Below are 21,722 nucleotides of genomic sequence, written 5' to 3' on the forward strand. Positions count from 1 at the left end.
ATTTATTGGCAAGCAGTTTAATAAGTTGGAAAGCAGATCCACAGACAGGCAGCCCACTAAAGCATGGATATGTAAGACATCAGCTCAGTCAGATTGCTTACTGGGACCATAATGTTTCAGTTTTTAAGGCTTATAATAGCCCCTCTATTATGAAGAAACATGCTCCTCAAAAGTCACATTTGGGTTTTGTATTGTTTTTTTTTTAACATGCTCTTTTAGACTTATGTGACTTAACATCACTGTGAAACTCTGAGCCTCTTTTTCCGATTATGAATTTACAAACTAGTCGCTTCAGTGATTGTCAAGCCTTTTTCATCCATTGAGTGCCTTCTGACCTTCTAAATTTACTTTTTCTTAAGGCTTTTAAATGGGTCATTACTCTGAACTGTGTTCATGGTTTACTCGGTGCTCTCTACGCGAGCCTTTAACGTTGATCTTTTCTGCCCATATATCTGGAAGTAATCCTTCCGACTTGTCAACTTAAACCCAGAGAGACCTTTTTACTTATTTATTTGAAACACTGTGCTGCTTATCATGAACCTGTTGAAATGTACCTGAACATGTTTTTTTCCCCAGTGTCATTTCATTGTCAGGTAAAGTTCTTACTATATGGTTACGTTGCATTTTCTTTATAAAAGAAGTACTTGTCAGTGTGTTAGGTGGTACACTCAGGATGTTGAATACTGTGACAGATGTGAGGCGCATGCAGACACTCATCGCTGTCAAAATGTCAGCAAGCAAATGCATTTCTGTGAAACCAAATTTAGGAACCCCCGCAGTCATTTAACAGTTACTGTGGACTGTCGCGTCGAATACTGTGCTGATGCTTTGAGTGACATTTGCCTTTATTTGCCTCTTGTTACTCCAGCTTTGCATTCAGTTTAACATACTGTTTGCACTGCATCAGGTCATCTGATTTATTTTTCTACTTCAGAAACTTTTTTTTACTCAACATATTCATGGCATATTGCATCTTATTGTGAAAGGGTCTCAATAAACCTATCACCTGGGTAAACTTTGGCATATTCTATCACTTTTGATGTGAATGAAGTTAAATTATCTGCATGTCAAGGTATGCATGTAACTTTACATTCATTCTTGAGAGGGAAAAGGTGAATGCCTTTAAGCTAAAAATGGCTGCATTGTTGTATTATCATTTTTGTACAATCAATAAAAACACAAGCAGCTGGGGTTTTTTGGGGGGGTTTTTGTTCAAAATCTTGTATTAAGATGTTTCAGTTCTGGTTCTTCATCACAGCCAACCCTGCGATGTATCCAGCTATAAGTCTGTTATGGATATGTACCACTTTGAAGTGGAATCACCCAAACTTGATCACAACATCCTGAAAATATCAGTGCACATGTTTAATATAACATGTATTATGTCTATTTAAATAGTAAAAATACAGCTTTTTCTCTCCTTCAGTTTACAAAGATAAGACCCTTAATACAACAGTAGTACAAAGCATCTACCTGAGATTAAATATACAGTTTTCACCTTTCTTGGGTTTTTCAATTTAGAAAACAAAAACCCTAAAAAGTTTCTTTGTGGGATGTCCATTTCAGCAGCCAGATAAATCTAGCAAGAGCAGCATGGACTTCTGCTGAGGTCTGATGTCCTCAAGGCTTGAACATGTGTAACTTGAGCTAGAAGTTAGTCCTGTTCTCAACAGCCAGCTGGAGATGGAGCAAAGTAATACAGAGCCAAGAGGATAAGGTAGATGATCACCAGAGCTGTACCTGAGAGAAAACAAGACAGCTAATATGTAAAACAGGACAATCTGAGGAACATCCTCTGAAATAAGTCATGTTGAGACGTATATACAGCAGGGCCTCAGTTAAGATTGTGTCATTTTGGCTCTATTTGAAACAATACAATCTTGCTTCTTCTTATCCCCCCAAATGACAAACTCAAGTCCTTCTGAATTATCAAGTTTTTTGTTAAAATGGTAAGCCTGCACAGAGCCGGTAGAGGAAAAAACCTCCAGAACAACCATCATGAGCCAGATAATGTTAAACTTTCAGCAGTGTGATGCATAATTCTGAATCATTCTTACCCCTAAGGGGTATTCACACTAAGAAAAAGGCCAAAAAATGTTTCTCTGTATTTTTCCTCAGTTTTACACCAGAATAATCCAGTTAATATAACAATGAAAAAGTTTGGGTTTTACATACCCAAATTAATTGGTAGAGATGGCTACGGCAGGTTTATTTTTACGAATTTAAAAAGAAATTAATCATAGTCACTGCATATTTACCTCTACCAAATGAGATCAGGGCCCTAATGGGTTAAGTAACATTATCAAACCAGATGGCCACTGATTTCTGCTAATGGAAAGATAGCTAGATAGACAGATATACAGACTTTATCCTGAAGGGAATTTTAAACACCAGTTGCTCATACACCCATAAAAACTTTTATACTGAGTGAATAGATTAGATTAAAAATAAAAAATACAAAAAAGCATGCAACCACTGTGCGCAAATCAGCCACAGTTTCTAAATGGATAGTTGCATTTAAGGACTATTTGACAACTTTTTCAGAGGCTTGTTTACAATGTTGAATTACCTGTCAGTAATTCACTGCAATATTTCATTAAAAAAAAAAAACCAAGAATGTGTTTTGGTGTTTTAGCTTGAAATTACCTGCTGAACTGTGACTTTATTCAGTTTATAGACCATAAATAACATTTTATCAAACAGCCTAATTTGCTGATAATTAGTCAAAGAATATCACAAAGACTATAAGTTTAGAAATGGCCAACAGCAGTAAAAAATTCATGAAGTGTAAACCCCCAAATCCTCACTTATTGAGGATCCTGTTTAGAAATCTTACAATGTTGCATCCCATCATGAATTTGCTTATTTTTCCCATACAATTTTGTCTTGTGAAATCACCTCTAAACCTTTTAAATGTTCAAAACTTACCCTGAAAGTAATCCGACTTGCCATCCATGAAAATGTAGTTGACCAGAATGACACTGAAGATGCTTGCCCACATGTGCTGATCACTAAACAACAGCACAAATCCCACATCCTGGACAAAACAAAGTGTATAATTACAAAAACTACATAACGACAAATGATTTTACCAAGGAGTAAATGAATGTTTTAAACTTACATAGAAGGCATTAAATAAGACCAGAATTGGAATCTGTAGCATGCAGACTTGCACAGCGATGCAACTTCCAACCTCCAAGCTGGAGAAAAATAAGCATACATTACATACAGACATCAGTTTTAAAGCCATCCTTTAATAAGATGTACATTACCTAAGACTGATGTTGTTCTGGAGTGCAAACTGGATCCCATTGACAATCTCTGGGATCTCAGGGACCATTGCAAGAACAGTCACCCCAATGAAGTACTGAAGGAAGAAATGTGCACATTAGCACAACTGAAGGGGAGCTCAAGCTGTGTTAGCATGCCGATATATGCTGACCTGAGAGACGCTGGGCTGGTTGAGAATCGGCTGGATGTGCTCTGTAGCGAGATCAGCACATGCCGACGTGAGTACGGTGGCCACAATGAGGATGAGCAGAGACCTCCACCGTGACCAGTGGACCACTGTTCCCTGCTGGCTGGACTCTGCAAAGAAAGAAATAAAATATACATGGAGGCTGTGAAGTAGGCATGACAACTGTGTCCTCAGGAGTCACGTCATAACAGTATGAATCATACCCTGTCCTTCGACATGGATGTCATAAATGTGGGAGTGTGTCTTTAGTGTAAATATCAGACCAATGATGTAGGCAACAGGCAGGAGGGTAGACACCGTGTACACCAGGGGCCTGATAAATGAAAAAAAACAAACAAACAAAAAAAACAAAACACACAGGCTTAATTAATCCCCCCAGAAACATAAAGAACCACATTTTGACTTAAACTTCACATTTTCTACAAAAAATTCTTGATTCAGATCGACAAATCCACATAAAAGAGAAAATTCTTTAAGATCTGTTTCGGCAGAAGAAGAAGAAAAATCTCTCAAAGAGGAAAGTGTTGACATTTTATGGCACAATCAATTTAAAAAATATATGTATTCAGAACAAGAAAACATAAGATGTGGAGTGTTGTGGGGCCTCGCATCTTAGATGCACCAAAAGAAGCAGCTTTGTTTTCTTACTCTATTCATGTAAATGAAAGAACTTTGTGGAAGTTCTTTCATTTACACTGAATAGATGAAAGAACTTCGCTTCACTCCTACTCAGTGTGCGATTTATGAAAAAACCAGAGGGGAGGACATTTAAAAAAAAAGTCAGTATGATTTTCCCAAAATTTTGGCCTATATAAAAGATTCTTATTATTTTTTAATGCCCTTACCTATAAACTTAGCGGAACAGTCTGGTATGGGGAGGGATCTCAGCTTTGTCTGACCTTTTCCCTGTGTATATAGCTTTTTATATAGCTTTTGACTGCCTCGACCAAATCGCACCCTACTCCTACTGAAAAACATGCAGGTAATTCATACTGTTTGTGTGTACCAGAATAAAATAAAACTCACTCGACGTGGTTTTTGAACAGCGTTCCATTGCTCTGTTGATTAAAACAATAATCAGCATTATAATAAAGAACTGCATGTGAATCAGAGCATGTGTACGAGCTGTGTGAGCTTCTCGTGCTTAATGACCAGATCATAGTGGCAGTTGCGGCACACAAAAGGGCCGCTGCTGTTGGTTGTGCCGTTTCCTCCTGTGGAGTTGGTGCAGACATCACACACCAGGTTTCCGTAGGCCTTGGAGAAAAGCGTGGGGGCAAACACACCTGCCAATGGCAGAAAGGGAATTTACAAAAAGGCGTGGAACAGATGGCCTTTACATTTGGTTCTGTCGCTGTTGGCAGCAGCTGAGCATCACCAAGTGCTTTTGTTTTACATCCATTTTTTCAATTAAGCGTCGCAGGAAAACTGGAAACCATCCCAGTAATCTTTGAGCAGAGGCAGGGTACACCCTGGACATGTCGCCAGTCAGCCAACACAGAGAAACAAACAACCATTCAAGCTCACATTCACTCCGAGGGACCCTTTCAAGTGACCAATTAACCTAACATGTATGTCTTTGGACGGTGGGAGAACCCAGAGAGAACCCACACAAACACGAGAAGAACATGCAAACTCCACACAACAAAGCTACTGTCCAAACCGTCCCCCAGTCGGGGTTCAAACCAGCGACCTTCTTGCTGTGTAAACCCTCACGCCACCCTGCAGCCCTTTTGTTTCACATGTCAAACTGAATATTTCAACAGTGTGAATTTAATTGATTTCATTTAATTAGAAGTATTTCTTGTTGTTTTTGTTACTGAAATTAAAATTCAAATGAATATTTATTTATTTTCATAAAATGCTAATTACACGAGTGAAAAGATGGACATAGCCCCTGCGACATCATGAAACAACCCTTTTTAATTCTGAAATTTAGTGGTCTGTCACAGTCTAGTTTTTTTTAAAACTCTTTAATACCTTCCAATTATGGGAAGTACAAATATTAAATAAAACCACAACTAGAGAGGATAAAAATCTATATAAAAAAGCCTGTGACTCGGGTTTTAGCATTGAGGTAATTAATCAGAATGAGAACAGCAACACAAAACTCATTCAGCTGTTTCAGTCACAAGGGTACTCTTCAATGTCTACTCTCTTCTAAATCTGACCATAACTTCTTAAATCAATGTGATACATGAGTAATGAAGACTAAATTATTGAAATAGTCCAGAATATATTCAGGAAAATCCTGACCAGCAGACAATCTGACTGCTTTTTGTAAACTTCTTAAATGTAAATGAATAAAGTTGTGGATAAGTAAACAATCAGTTTAATAAGGTGGTTGATCCCTAAAATACAAACACGCGCTAGTTTTGTTTTTTTTTTTTTTTATGTGACAAAAATGTTCTGTAGTGCAACTTCTTTTGTTGGAATACAGTTAATAAAAAATGCCTGGTCATTGAATACTTACCTCCTACAGAAATGAAAAGCAATGCAGAGCTCACTCCTGCAGAGCGGCTGTTGAATCTTTGCTCCCGGTGTCTCAGGCCTCCAATTATCATGCAGATGCCCTGGAAAGCACAGAGGTTTTATTAATTAAGATCTTTACTTTTTTTTTTTTTATTATGATAAAAAAATAAAGAGGAAAAAAGGTTATTCATTGAGGTTTTTTTATTTGTTTTTGTGAAGAACAAACTTTTTAAATAAATATTTGGGCAGAGGAAGAACAGTGGTAGAACTAGTTAGGTCAGATTTAGACTTGTGGAGCAAGTTTCTTTTTTTTTCTTCTTTTTTTTTTTTTAAATTAGCTGTATACCTAATATATGTATATATTATATTTAATGCATGCAGTGTGTATATTATACACTTGTATACAATGTAATATAACATATTGTAACATAGATAAAACACAAAATGTGTACTTTATTTTGCAAAATGAAAGAATTCACTGATTATAGAGATGTTAAAAGTATCAAAGATATCAAATGTTGTTTATCATTGTAATATATAATACTTCTGTGGGTATTTGTGTGGGGTCAAACTTTGTTTAATCTGGAATAATTAACATAAATAAGGATACAATTGTTAAAGTAAGCTTACCAAAATACAAAACAAGAAATCAAAAAGGGCATAAATAGAAAAAATGTTTCAAAACTTAAAGTTTTATAGAACAAATAGATCAAAAAAGTCTCCTTTCAAGTAAAAAAAAACTAGGTTTATGTAAGTACAAAATTATAGGTTTTAAAATTTTACAGCATTGTGTCTTCATTTATTAAGTCACAAGTCAGACTAAAATGTAAGGTCTGATGAACATGCAGGCTGACTCACAGGTATGAAGAGGATGCATCCGAGCAGCGTGCCAGTCAGTGCCGCCTTGACAACTTCCTGCAGACATGAGTTGGCTGTCTGGTGGCTTCTGAGCAGTGCTGTGATGTAAAAGGTCAGTTCTGTGATGGAGCCGAAAGTGGCGTTGACCACTGCACCAACAGCAAAATTACTCTGGGCAGAGATGCTGTGAATGCACAGATTTTTGTAACATCAGAGTAACTTTTCAGTAAAATAGGCAACGTTTTTGGCAATTCCTGTGGATAAGATGGTGTAAATCTGTTTGAAAGTAGTGTAACTGCTCACCTGGCAACACCCATACCAATATAATATGAAAGAGGTATGATGGAGCTTATTGCCATGGCGAACTTCACATCAGAGTTAGTGTACTGGTTCTCTCTGTCGACATATCCAATTATCAGGGCAACGATAACCAGAGGGAGGAGGTCTGAGGAGTGGGTCAAAGATCATAACAGGACACAGATGCACACAGTCTCATGGTAAATGCTGCTATACTGTAACTTGGGGATGTCATCAGGAGGCACGGCATGGATTTTCACAGCTATGATGATCAGGCTTTGGGTGTGTATGTGACAGAGAGATGGAGTAGGTGTGTGTTTTAAAAAATAATTTTATATCATTTTGATTATTCAAACATCATTTGTGTTATGTAAAGTACTTTCTGCCACTTTTGTATGAAAAATGCTTTAGAAATAAAACTGGACAGATTAGTTGACTGGATACTGACAGCAAACACATTGATCCCATCAACAGTGTATTTGTAGTAGTACAGGTTTGCAGCATGGTAGCAGCACAGCAGCGCTCTGGTCTCATAGCCTGGATGCTGAGGAGTAAGCAGAAAATACAGCTGAATAAGCCTCTCTCTGGCATCATATGGCATGGCTAATCAATCTTTTACCTTCCTCTGTGAGCTGGTGGAGATGGAGACAGTCTCAGGAGCCAGCAGGAGAATGACACCCAGAGTCTGTGCATTCATCTTGGAGACTGGGATGGTGAATACCACGATCCAGGAAATAAAGCAGGCAAGAGAGTGAATGACCACCAGGGGAGGATATCCCAGCAACAGCCATACGTAGGTAGAGACGCGATGCTACACAACAAAAAGGGAACTTATGTGAAATATATCCACCACTTGCTTCATGGGGGAGAAATCAGTAAACCATTAGTGCAATTATCTTAATATGAATATAAACATGCTCCTCAAGGCTTTGAGAGCTCCACAGTATATAAATCCACCTGTTCTCAGATCCATGACAGTCCTTAGGAATTTGCTTGTATACCTTATATTTCTATAACGATGCACATTTACCCAGTAGGGAGTGTGGGGCGGGGGTCCTGGCACTTCTACAACTGGCACCTCGGTGGGTGAAGGCAGCAGAACTGGAGAGTTATCCTCCACAGTTTCTATGCTGCACTCGCAGTCAGGTGCTTGCTCACAACATCTTCGCAATGTATTTCCAATCTGGAGACACAGAACCACGAGAAGGGGTTGTTATTATTATTATTATTATTATTATTATTATTGTTATTATTATTATTATTATTATAAACTGATTTGTTTGCAATTTTTATGGTGTTTTAAACTTAATTATAATAATCCCCATCATTAATTTACTCAGTTGAACAGCTGTTAAAATGACAAAAAAATCCCCACAAACAAGTCCGATAAAACGCAATACAGAGCTTTTGATAAATTAGCCCTCAAAGACCCACAAAAAGTTGTTAGAAAAGTCCTATTTTTTTTAATAAGAGGTCTCTATTTGCCCCTTTAACAAAATTTTTAAAAAGTAAATTCTTTTAAGGATATTTACTATTTACTTTGCCAAAATTCTTACAATGAAATCCTCTGCTTTTTGGTGTCCATTAAGTGGCAGAAAATAAGAATCTGCCAAAAGAATCTATTTGGCATCACTTTTTTTTTTTTAACCAAAAAGTGATGCCAAATATCTCAGAAGCTGTATTTATCAAATAAGATATGTATGGTTTTATATGGTTGAGAATAGAATACAACTGATGCTGACAAAAGATAAGCGGGTTTACTGCACAATGTGTGTACTAAATAGATTATTCAGCAAAAAAACTCGTAATAATTACTATTTCTACAATAACAGAAATTGTCCTCAGCTATGTTCAAACTTGTTACAGCATCTTCAGTGTTAGAATTGTGTTTTTATTTTTTCTTTAGCCACTCTTATGACCAAAGTCAGTGAGTTTGCTTCATGTGACAATTGTACTTTATTTAGCAGTAAAGGAAAGAGACAACAGATGGAAAATCTCCACAGTACCTCATGAATTGTGTTGCCAAATGGCCACAGGAAGTAGCAGCACAACTTCCAGCAAAGCTTACCTAAAAGCAGAAAATGTTTTTTTAAGTGTGGGGAAGACCTGATATTAACTAACATTGTCCAATGATAGCTGGCTCACTTACCGTAAGGAACCCCGATTATAGTGACGAACATGAAAGTGCCAACCAGGAAATATGCCAGAGACACCCACCAACCAAAGAGCAGCACATACGTTAGATTCCCACATGTGATAAACTGACCTGGAAACATAGTGTATGCCATTAAAAGTAATTAACAGAAACTGACATGTTATTAAAAAACACAGAAACACCAAAATGTTCTGTCATGCCTAATGTATTTAAGCGTTTTACAAATGTTTACCAGACAATTACCTAATGTGTATATATATATATACATATATATATATATATATATATATATATAAAAGAAAACGCATATAAGAAACGCATATATGTATGTATGTATGTATATATATATATATATATATATATATATATATATATATATATATATATATACATACATACATACATACATACATATATGCGTTTCTTTCCTGCCTCATCAGATACTGTTTTAACTGTGTTGTTCATTTGCGTTTAATATTTTATGATCCATCAACACAAACTTTACAAACAAAACACCCATCTGTACCTGAGTGTGGTTTGATGACATTTAGCTCAGAGTAAAGCTCTTTGACAACATCAGATCGGTCTTCGAACGGTCGCTCCGTCACGTGGCTCTTCCACTTTCTGAAACCAAACTAAAACAGGCACAAAATGTATTATTAATTATTTATTGATTAAAATTATTTTAACACAAAATAAAAAGTCTTGTGATTGATAATTTCTTTTCCTGGGCAAGACAGACAGCAACTTAAAACACAACAATGCAAACCAACCTGCACTCTATCAATTTATACTGTGTACTACTCATTCTATTATTACCATTTTATTTCTCATTCTATTAAGTTATATCGTCCTCTTTATTCATTCTATTGCTCAGATGTAAGTTATCTGCCATGCTCTGATGTTAATAGTTGTGCCGCATTTATTTATCTATACTTTTTTTGTATTTATCAATTTCATTATTATGACTTATTTACTTTCGTATTTAACGTGTTTATTCTGATCTGTACAGTTTTTATGCAGAGTACCCAATTTTTACTGTGCCAAAAGAAATTACAATGAAGGCTTTTCCAAACTGACTAACTGTTATTGGGGGGGGGGGGGGGGGGGGGGGGGGATAACAGAGAGAGAGAGAGAGATAGAGAAAAAGAAAGAAGCTCAGTGTATCAGGAAATGTCCCTCTAAACCTATAGCAGCATAACTAAGGGATGCTAACCATCCCTAGCTATAGGACTTATCAAAAAAATAAGTCTTCAGCCTAGTCTTAAAGGTGGGGAGGGTGTCTGCTTCCCTAACACGTTATAACTGGGAGCTTATTCCATAAGAGAGGGGCCTGATAACCAAAGGCTCTGCCTCCTGCTCAGCATCACAGTTTTTCTGCATCACTCTGAGACAGAATGTCCCTAATTTTGGCTATATTACGTAAATGAAAGAAGGCTGTTTTAGTAACCTGCTTAATATGTGGACCAAAGGACAGGTCCGAGTCAAATATTACTCCAAGGTTTCTCACTGTAGCACTGGAAGCTAAAGTAATGCCATCCAGGTTCATTACAAAACTGGAAAATTTAGCTCTGAGTTTTTCAGATCCAACGAGAATTATTTCAGTCTTATCTGAGTTTAAGAGGAGAAAATTTCTAGACATCCAAGTCTTTATGTCTATGAGACAATTTTGTAGCCTATTGGGCTGATTTGTTTCATCTGGTTTAAAGGATAAGTATATTTGAGTATCATCTGCATAACAATGAAAGTTTATTCCATGCTGTCTAATAATTTTGCCTAAAGTGAGCATATATAGCGTGAAGAGTACTGGTCCAAGTACAGAACCTTGAGGAACTCCATGACTTACTGTAGTTTGGGAGGAGGACTTGTCATTTACATGAACAAACTGAAGTCTATCAGATTAATATGATTTAAACCAGCTTAACGCTGTACCTGTAATTCCAATCACCTGTTCTAGTCTCTGTAACAGAATGTTATGATCGACTGTATCAAATGCAGCACTAAGATCAAGCAAGATAAGTACGGACAGAAGTCCTTTGTCTGAGGCCATAAGAAGGTCATTAGTAACTTTCACCAATGCTGTCTCAGTGCTATGACGAGTTCTAAATCCTGACTGAAACTCTTCAAATAAATTATTTCTGCTCAGGTGGGCATGTAGCTGAGCTGAAACTATTTTCTCCAGAATTTTGGACATAAACGGGAGGTTAGATATAGGTCTATAATTTGCTATCACCTCTGGATCCAGAGATTGCTTTTTAAGTAAAGGCTTGATTACAGCAGTTTTAAATGATTGTGGTACATATCCTGTCACTAAAGACATATTGATAAGATTTAGTAGTGATGTATTAATTAAAGGGAAAATGTCCTTAAAGAGGCTTGTTGGGAGAGGGTCTAAGATATAGGTGGATGGTTTAGATGAAGCTATTATTTTAGTTAATTCAGAGGGTTGGACAGGGCAGAAACTATTTAGACACAAGTCAGATCCTGGTTCTAAGGATGCTTCGGAGACCACAACAGGCTCAACATTATAGGTAGAAGGAAGAGTATTGTGAATTTGATCTCTAATAGTATCAATTTTATTCCTGAAAAAATACATGAAATCATCACAGCTAAGTGAGAAAGGAATACATGGCTCCACAGCGCTCCGGCTCCTAGTAAGCCTAGCTACAGTGCTGAGAAACCGAGGGTTGTTTTTGTTTTCCTCTATCAATGATGAATAATAAGCTGTCCTTGCCGTACGTAAGGCTTTTTTGTATACAATTAAACTTTCTTTCCAGGTTAAGTGAGACTCCTCTAGTCCTGATGAACGCCATCTGTTTTCCAAACGCCTTGACGCCTGTTTTAGAGCTAGAAGCTGGGAATTAAACCAGGGAGCCTTCATAATCTTACCTAATTTCTTCTTCTTTAGGGGAGCAACATTATCCAAGGTTGTACGCATTGAAGCTGTTATAGTATCAGCATGTTGATCAATCTGAGCAGGAGTAAAGCTTAAAGGGGGACTCTCAGTCATGCTAACACATGGTAGAGGTGAAAAAATTGATTCAATTGATTGTTTAAATTTTGTAATATTATTGTCTGATAAACATCTACTATAGTAGAATTTATTTTTGGTCAGTGAGTAATCAAATAAAGTGAATTCAAAGGTTAATAAGAAGTGATCAGACAATACAGGGTTTTGAGGAAATACTTTGAGCTTATCAGTCTCAATACCATATGTTAGAACAAGATCAAGAGTATGTCCATGAGAGTGAGTGGCTCCATTGTCACAGGAAATGACACAATACGATACCGCAACGTCAGCCAAAGTGGCAGAACAGCACACAAAATCGAGACCAGCAAAAAAAGGTTCCTGATGGCTCGAGGGATCATTGATTATCTGTAAAGTTCTTTTTAAAAGTCTGGATTTATAAATGTCCTCCAGACGTGGGAGGTCGCAGCCTGTTGTTCTTTGAGCAGAGTGAACCACTCTGTTTAAAGTCTCCTTTTCTTTCACAGTGAGATTGGTAAACCACACCGTGATAGAGCTGGTAAGAAGACTTGCCACACTGATAAAAGTTTAAAAGAATTGTTTTGTTTTGAGTAAATTCCCATAATTTTTGTAAAACGGAGAGACGTTGGTGAGCCTTTTTTTTTTTTTATCAATATTACTGGTATTGGACTGCCAGCTCAGATCTTTGAAAAGAGTGACACCCAAGAACTTACATTTATCCACAATTTGTACCTCTGAATCATAAATGACAGTGGCATTGCAACTCCAGATGATGCTGCAGTAGTATCTTGGAGGTGGAACTAAGTGCTAAGATGTACGCTCTGGTTGGTTTCTCCTCGACTGCCTTTCAGACATCAGGAGGTGAATGGTGGTGAACTTTTTGAATTTTAATTTAAAGAAAGACTGAAGTCATTTTTCTAGACCAGTGGTTATGAAACATTTTTATCATGCTGACCCTTTGGAGGAATAAAACTCCAAAGGGTCAGCATGATAGAATACATAAATATTCCAACTGTTTGAAAGCAGCAATATGCAACCTGAGCCAAAGCAATTTATGACTGATTTATAACACAAATGATTGCTGATGAACCAATGAATTAGGCTTTTATTGCATCCTGTTTGGATTTTTGCAATGCACTATTGACAGGAGTTAATCAGGTCTACATAGCAAAAGTTCAAGTGTTTTAAAATACAGCAGCCTGCTTTTTACAGCTATACGTGGTCATATACGCGCTTCTCCTTGTTTTTCTGACAACATATCCCTTCTCACTTCCTCAAATCAGCTGATCAGTCATTGTTAGTGGTTCCAACACAACAAAAGAAACTCAGAGGTGATCGTGTTTTTTTTTGTTCTGGGTCTTAAAGCTGTGGAATAAACTTCCTCTGGACATCAGACAGGCTTCCCCAATTGCTGTTTTTAAATTTTGTTTAAAAAAACTTATTTCCTGACCTTCAACGCACTGTACAATTATTACAGTAACCAATTTACTATTCCTTTTATCCGGTTTTAGTTGTTTTTATTTGGCTTTATCTGTTTTTAAAGTTGTGATTATGTCTTATTTATTTTCTTCATGTTGTTGTTTTTAAAGTGCATGACAAATAAAGATAGTTTTGTACAGTAGCTCTTTTAATTTTGTTTTAGTCTTTGTGATTAACATCAAATCTTATCTAAGTAAAATAAAAATAAAATGTGTCTTTTTCAAGAAACCAAACCATTAGAGTAGTTAAATCACAACAATCCCTGCAGGAAAAAACACCCATATGGTTAGTTAAAACACTTCCAACCAGACATATCTCTTTACATTACGTTTAAAATGTCTGAATTTGTTTAGTTAATGCAGCTCCTTAAGATTTAGGTGTTTTTAGCTACTGATTCGGAGCAGATGGAGCTGAGCAGCATACTGAATTAGACCCTACTGACTCAATCTAAGTTATAAACTCAATTGTAAAACTCTTGACTTCTAACCCTGTAGTTGTTGACCAGTTTATTAGCCTCCACTTCATTCTCAGCTCTGATGGTTCTCTTGCTTTGGATCTCCTCCCAGCTTTCTTCACAAGCACCTGAAACCACAAACATGATGACCGGTATAAAAATCCATCAGCCCTGCTGTTCAAAGATATTATTGGTTGTTACCTAGTACTCACATGCATGGGCAGACGTGTATTTTACTGCAGGACACAAGGAGTGAAGTGATGTTGGAGTGCATGTTTGTTTTGCAACAAGTTGCTCGGTGCTATGCAGATGGTCATGGACCTCTTCATGACTGTAAATTCCTTGAGGATCAGGATCATTATAAGAGTCTGTAGAAGCAAGAAAGACACAACATGCTTTGAAGTTTTCTCTTTGAGGAAACCAAAAGATGTGGATAATGGCATTTTTACGGGAACTTCAGTCAAACAAGATGCTAGTTTGCTGTTCATGCACCAGTGGCAAAAGTTCATCATTTGGAGTAAATCAAGATCAAGTATTTCAGTGGTTCAGTGGTTACAGTGGTTCCCAAACTGGAGGGCAGGCTGGAGGCCCAGCAAGGCTAAATAAAACTTGGGAGTTTTTACACTGGATAAATTGGTAAAAGTACTCATAGGAAATTATGATAAATCAACAAGATAGACTTCAAGTATTAAAAAAAAAGAGAACAAACTATGATGGAACATATCTGTACCCTGCTTGACCAGTAACAGTAATAATCAATGGTGGGTAATAATAAGACCAGTCTTTTGTATGTACCAAAATATTATCATTTAATATGATGAAGAATGAAGCCAAACAAGTTAAAACACCACTTGGGTACTTTTCATCCTCAACACAAAGAAAAGCCTGCAGGTTATTTTAGAAATAAACTATCCGACTATCATATATAGCAAAGTTGTTTTCCTAAAGCAGCATCGTCTCATAGAAAACTCCACTCACCTAAAGTAGTTTTAAGAGATTCCTGGTTTAAAATGTTTCAAACTGAGGCAGAAGAATAAATAATAATACTGACACGGTTTTAATTATAGTGGGGGGGGGGGCTCAACATTATTATCGTTGATGAAAAGGGGACCCTGCGCAAAAAGTTTGGAAAACACTGAGGTATTGAATCCCATCGTATTTCCTTTGCTGGAAAGGATCAAATTACAACCTGGTTTACCTCCAGTCTGCGTACTCACCCTTACCCAACCAGCTGTTATGGTCTGTGGAGGCTGAAGAAGCTCTATGGTCATTCAAACTTGGTACCAACGTGCATACAGGCTGAACGGAGGACAAGGGGGCTAATCTGAAATTTGTGTGTTCACACTTGCCCGACTGACCTTTTGTGATAAGATCTCAGTTGCTCACTTTATATGCCAATAAACTCAGTCAACAGCCAGGTGAGTATCATAAAAGACACCAGTCAGCTGATGTTTCTGTTTAAGCACAAATTAGTCAATTTAATTCAGCTTTATTAGTACAGCACCACAACGTCATCCCAGGGCGCTTTGCAGACACATCAATTCGAGCCAATTCATAGTAAATTTTCTAGTTAAGGAGAACCGACAGACTCGTCGAATCTTGACTTTGATTCAATCCCCCATCCTGAGCATGCACAAAGCGACTTTAGGTGACCTGAGCTGTATCATTACTCAGACATGAAGGTCCGAACATCTACTATGATGTAGGGCATTGAAATTTGACACACATATATGACTCCCCAAGAAGAGCAAAAAAAAAAAGAGTCCATTAAACACATGTTGGCAACGGGGTGTCCGCCATCATGGAGTTTACGCCCGTTTTTTTTTCCACTTTATGCGCATTGTAATTGAACGAACTAGTCTGAGGAGATTCAGGTGATTGACTCCAAATTCGGCAGGAGGCTTGGTGACAATGTTGATTCATGTTGTTTTAATTTTGTTTGTGATGTGTATTTGATGAAACAACAATAAACAAACAAACAAGAAATCTTTTTTTAAGAGGAGAAACACTGCTACCGTGGCAACTCAGGGAAAAAAAAGCCTTCTCACCATGAAACATGGTTTACTCATCTCCATAGAAATACATGCAATAAATGCACCTAAATTGAAAGCATTCATATTTGTTATGTCCTTAAAACATTACACCACGCATTTTTAAGGTGGGGGTGGAGGGCATGAGACTCAGACCCGATGGATGCCGCCTGCGACTTTAATAATAAAAATAATAATAATACAACAACAACAACAACAACAACAATAATAATAATAATAATAATAATAATAATTTTCAATAGGCTTAGTTTTGTAACAAACATATTAAATTTGTGATCCTGTACTGAGGGCAAAAACAACTACAGCGTAAAATAAAGAACCTGCAGCTTTACAACCATGTCACCCAGGTCTGAAAAAACCTGAAATTCATCTTGAGCCTTAGGGAAAGCCTATGCCCAGGCTGCAGAGGATTAAACGTGGATGGATGATCTGAACCGCTCTTCAAAAGGTTTGATCAGTTTCCCACCCATCCTCCAGCTCAGTTATCCCTGCTGCAATTCCTTTCTCATCTGTACCCCCATTTTAGTGCCCCACCCCCAAGTCCACTTCAACACACTGTTACGGTTCTGATTGACTTCAGTTTTCAGAGGTTTTTCTTTCTTACCTTTGAATGTTTCTGGATATTGGACCTGGATTAAGGAATTTGGATTTTGGAACTGGATTTACAGAGTTGGATTTTGAATGTGATTTATTTTGTGAAGCCAGACACAGAAGTGGATCTAAATATTGTCATGGATTGAAAGTCATCACTTCCCTTAGACATCTGTTTCCCAGCCAGCCAGTTCACCCACCACCACTGGATCCCGGCTCCTTCGTCATAACAGTGAGTGTCACTTAAAATTCTGACATTCCTGTTTTGTCTGCACAGTTAATAATCATCTTTTCATCTTTAGAGACCCTGGCACCTGGCTCACCGACTGCATCACCTGGTCTCCCAATATAACTTTCTGTTGCCATATTAAATCATATTATTTCTAATCTCAAGTTACTGGCATTTATTGAGTCCATCACGCATTACCATTACACACACCTCTTCACTTTTAATCTATTTTCCATTTGGTTCAGCAGTGACTCTTCCACAAATCTAAAGATAAGACATGATGCCATGCTTTACATGGCACTATTAAACTTCCCATTCATAGGAAGGAAAGACAAGTTGCAGCCTGCGTTACTGCTATCAAACAAGTCTTTGTCCTTGTCTCGGTCTCCTCCGATGTGTTTCTGCACTGCAGTCTTTTCTGCACAGTGCACTGTCATGCTGAGATAAATCACTAACTTACAAAATCTATTGATAGTCTTCTAATTGTGAGGACTGACAGTGCTGATCCATTTAAAACCTACAAATTCTGAAAGAAAAATATTTTACTGTGACTAAAACTCTGTGCTCTTTAAAACTTCACTGGAAGAAAAATACAGCATACTAAACATTCACAACCACACTATATAAAACCAAGTCTTTTATACATAAATGTTCCTCAGCAAGGTGCGCCTAACCTTTGGAAGCCATCACTAAGCATCTAGCAGAGTTGGGGTTTGATACTTCATCACTCTAAGTTTAATTAAATTTCTAGGTTTTGTAACATTGTTTTTTTTTTTTTTTTTTAAATAGTCTTCTGAGGACTTTATCCAAACATTCTTCTTCTTATTGTGGCCAGACAATTCAACTTTTTTTCCCATCTGTCCATTAACATATCTTCCAGAAAGCTTTCTTTGTCCATTTTAGTCAGATGCAAACTTTATTTAAACTAATAGGAGTCCAACTGTTTTGGAAGCATAGTGAGGTACAACTCTTGTAGCTTGTGTTTAAGTACTTTAAGTTGTTCTTGACCATCAGACCAATTTCCTCTCAGACTAGCTGGTACAAATTTCCTTCTGATTGGATCTAGAGCCTCAGGACATCCCCAATACGATATATGCTGCCATATCTGATGAGGCCCATACACATACATATATACACAGTTCTCTGTCTCACTGTGTATATATATAAAAAATATTTAATTACATATATATATATATATATATATATATATATATATATATATATATATATATATATATATATATATATATATATATATAAACCACTTCAGTTGCCGTTAGTGAGTCATCCAATACATTACCAATCACCGGAGAATAGATATACGATATAATTATGCAAGTTTGTCTTTGCAATAAATAGGAAAAGAAAATGATACAGCTATATTTTGTAATTTGCACAATATAATTATAATATATATATATATATATATATATATATATATATATATATATATATATATATATACACATAATATACTACTCACAATATGTTAGAGATATTTACCTTTTCTATTTGTGAAAGAAAGTACCTAAAATACATGGAAAACTTTAAAAGGTAAAACTTTGATTTAAATTCTCTGAACACTTTTTACTCTTCAAAAGTGTTTATTGTTCTCTAAGAAGAGGATCCCCCCCCCCATTGGAGCTCATTGCTGGAGCTTCACCACTATCTAATTTGCTAAGCTGGAGAACCAGACGCATGTCTCCAATAAGAAAAGTGTAATGCAGAGGACAAAGAAACTTCAGCCATAATGAATGACTGATAGTGAAGGAGCAATTGGCATCATGAAGCAATTAAAGACAAATATCGCAACTTCTTCTTTTCAGTTAGTCAAAGCAGCCCACACTTTTAGATGGTGTTGTTTTGTTTCCTCATTTTCTTGTCTTGGCTTCCTGCAGAGTCTAACAGGCTCAGACAGGTTTAAAGATTGTGTGTTTCTTATGGGGGGATTTCTCACAGTATTAGATTAATCCACTACTAATGATTTTGTTAAAGGAGGCAGATACTTACTTTCATTCTTTTTCTTTCTTACTTTCACAAAAAGTTCAGTTTGGTTTCCATGAAAAACTGTCATAAAGTCCTTCATCTCACTGATAAAGACGAGTGAAATCAGAAAGTCAGTTGTTGATATTTAAGATCAGTAAATTCGCACAAATGAAAATGATCTACTAATAAGATGCTAGATATCATTTGGCATTCTATTACAATTGAAAAGTTTTAACTAAGGTATAACTAAAACTAAGGTATAGTATTGTGTAGGTACTGTATGAACTGAATTAGCTCCTCACTTCAGGAGCAACCCTGACGTTCACACGCGCGCGCTCACACGCACACAACCACACAGATGGGGACACCTTAATCAATATGTCGTGACTGTCTCATATTTGCACAATTGCTATTTGAAAGCAGTTTTTTCTACTCAGGGCAGTAAATAACACGAACCGACAGGTTACGCAGATAAAATGGAGAATGTAGTCTTCTTGATGTGCTATTAAGAGCTCAGTCTGCAGCTCCAAATAAAGTTGTTTCATTAGGATGAGGTCGAGCTGCTCACCGTGCGCGTGTTCCGTCGGCCTCCTCCGCCGGCTGGTCGTATCTAAGCTCCGTGTGAACGACAGAGACATCTCCCCCGGTGTAAAAAACCCCTCACCGTTAGGTCACTCCAGTCTCACTCGTTCATCTCCTCGGGATCAGCGCGTCTGTCGCTCCGCTCCTGAAATGGATATTGTGCCGCTTGGAATTGTGGGAAATGTAGGCCACTGCGGTGGGCCTTCTTAAAGGGACATGCCGCAATTAACTGAATGTCAAAGCATTTACAACAGAAATGGACCTGAAGGAGTTCATAAGAAGTGGATCATTAGTAAGTCAAAGATATTGATATCACGGTCAACTATAAAACTGTATGACAACAAGCAGAAGTAGTTCTAAATTATAAGTATAAGAATTTGCATTAACACGGTTGTTTGTAGTACCATGTGAAAAGGTTATAGGTCAACCCCTGTGTCTATATATTTAGCTTCCGGGGAGATTCATTTTATAGGGATCCTTTACAGTTTTTTTATTTTGATTAATATTCTATTGATTCAGCCTTTTTTTGTTCAAGTGGTCTCTTAGCATTTTTGTTTTTACTTTAACTGACTTTTAGTACCTGATTAGTTGTATGTTTATCAAACCACTTAACACTGACTAATAAGTCACCTGGGGGAAAAAAAGACTCCTTACTCAAACGATGAGCCAGTGTTGTATCCATAACAGACAACTTAACCTTAGGCAATTCCTTATCAGCAGCTTGTCAAAAAGACTTTTTAATTTTGCATGTATGGAAAACACCCCCAGTGATAAGACAGGTTGACAAACCTAAAGTAAAATAAAATTCAGTTAAATGCTAAGCTAAAAAGGTGTGTCTTGAGCCTCTTCTTAAAAACATCAACAGTCTCCGCGGCCCTGAGGCTCTCTGGCAGGCTGTTCCACAGTCGAGGACCATAACAATGGAAAGAGGTCTCACCGTATGTCTTAGTTCTGACTTTAGGAACCACTAAAAGGCCAGTACCAGAGGACCTCAGGGTCCGCGAAGGCTCATAATTAAAAAGGTCGGATAAATAAGAAGGCCCAAGACCATTAAGGCATTTATGAACAAGTAAAAGAATCTTAAAATGAATCCTGAAGCGCACAGGAAGCCAGTGCAGCGATTTTAAAACTGGTGTAACGTGTTCCCGCCCTCTGGTCCTCGTCAGAACTCGTGCCGCTGAATTCTGTAGTAATTGTAGGCTGGAAAGAGACTTTTTAGGAAGACCAGAGAGCAGGGCGTTACAGTAATCTAATCTACTGGAAATAAAAGCATGCATCAGCACCTCTGTGCTGGCAAGAGAGAGAAATGGGCGGATATTTTTTAGATGATAAAAACCTGTTTTTGTTACATTTTTTATGTGTGGAATAAAATCCAGCTCAGAGTCAAGAAGAACACCCACATTTCTCACACACTGAGAGGGATTAAAATGTTGCAATTTTGATAAAAGGATCTCTCTCTTGCCTTCATGACCGATAATTAAAACTTCAGTTTTGTCCTGGTTGAGCTGTAAAAAGTTTGGCTGTAATATGGCTGTATCTTCAGATGACACACACTTTATAAATGACCTTCTCGATTGTATTTTAGATATTAAGATATAGATGGCAGGGAAGATCTGTCAGCTCAGCCAAGACAAAACAGAAGTTTAGTCATCGGTCCTGAGGCCCACAGAGAAACTGTTTGTAATTCTAAACTAACTTTTTTCTAATCCACTTTAAGAATAAAGAACCTCAGAGCTATTTTCAGTGAAAATCTAAATGTTATATTTCATATTAAAAACAAAGCAAAGACAGAGTTTTTTTCTTCTCAGGATTATTTCCAGAGTGCAATAGCTCCTCTCTCAGGCCATTGCGGAGACAATGCCTTTATCACATGTGAAATGGATTATTGTAATGCTCTTCTTTCTGGTCTTACTAAAAAGACTATGGTGCCACTTTCACAAAAATTCAACTGCTTGTTTGCTGACCAAGACCAGAAAAAGAGCTCATGTCACTCCTGTTTTAAAGTCTCAGCATTGGCTCCCTTTGTGTTACCAAATTGATTTTCAAATAGTTTCATTAGTTTTTAATGCTTTAAGTATTTGTTTTTAGTATAATTTAGAAT

The 21,722-nt window shown here is 37.1% G+C and overlaps 1 protein-coding gene across 1 annotated transcript; it reads right to left on the reverse strand.

Moving 5' to 3' along the window:
- Nucleotides 1–622: 622 nt before the first annotated feature.
- On the reverse strand, nt 623–19,748 carry LOC306765177 (uncharacterized protein). Its single transcript, XM_079252560.1, has 20 exons — nt 19,608–19,748; nt 14,395–14,550; nt 14,216–14,310; nt 9,787–9,895; nt 9,255–9,371; nt 9,112–9,173; nt 8,136–8,288; nt 7,725–7,916; nt 7,550–7,649; nt 7,112–7,253; nt 6,809–6,992; nt 5,952–6,051; nt 4,631–4,764; nt 4,505–4,536; nt 3,682–3,791; nt 3,443–3,588; nt 3,273–3,367; nt 3,122–3,200; nt 2,929–3,037; nt 623–1,740 (listed from the first exon to the last, which is right to left on the reverse strand). Exons 1-20 carry the CDS (start codon nt 19,675–19,677, stop codon nt 1,667–1,669), a joined length of 2,259 nt encoding a protein of 752 aa, XP_079108686.1. The 5' UTR covers nt 19,678–19,748; the 3' UTR covers nt 623–1,666.
- Nucleotides 19,749–21,722: the final 1,974 nt, after the last annotated feature.

Source organism: Telmatherina bonti, assembly GCF_933228915.1.
Source record: "Telmatherina bonti genome assembly, chromosome: 2".
NCBI classification, from domain to species: domain Eukaryota; kingdom Metazoa; phylum Chordata; class Actinopteri; order Atheriniformes; family Telmatherinidae; genus Telmatherina; species Telmatherina bonti.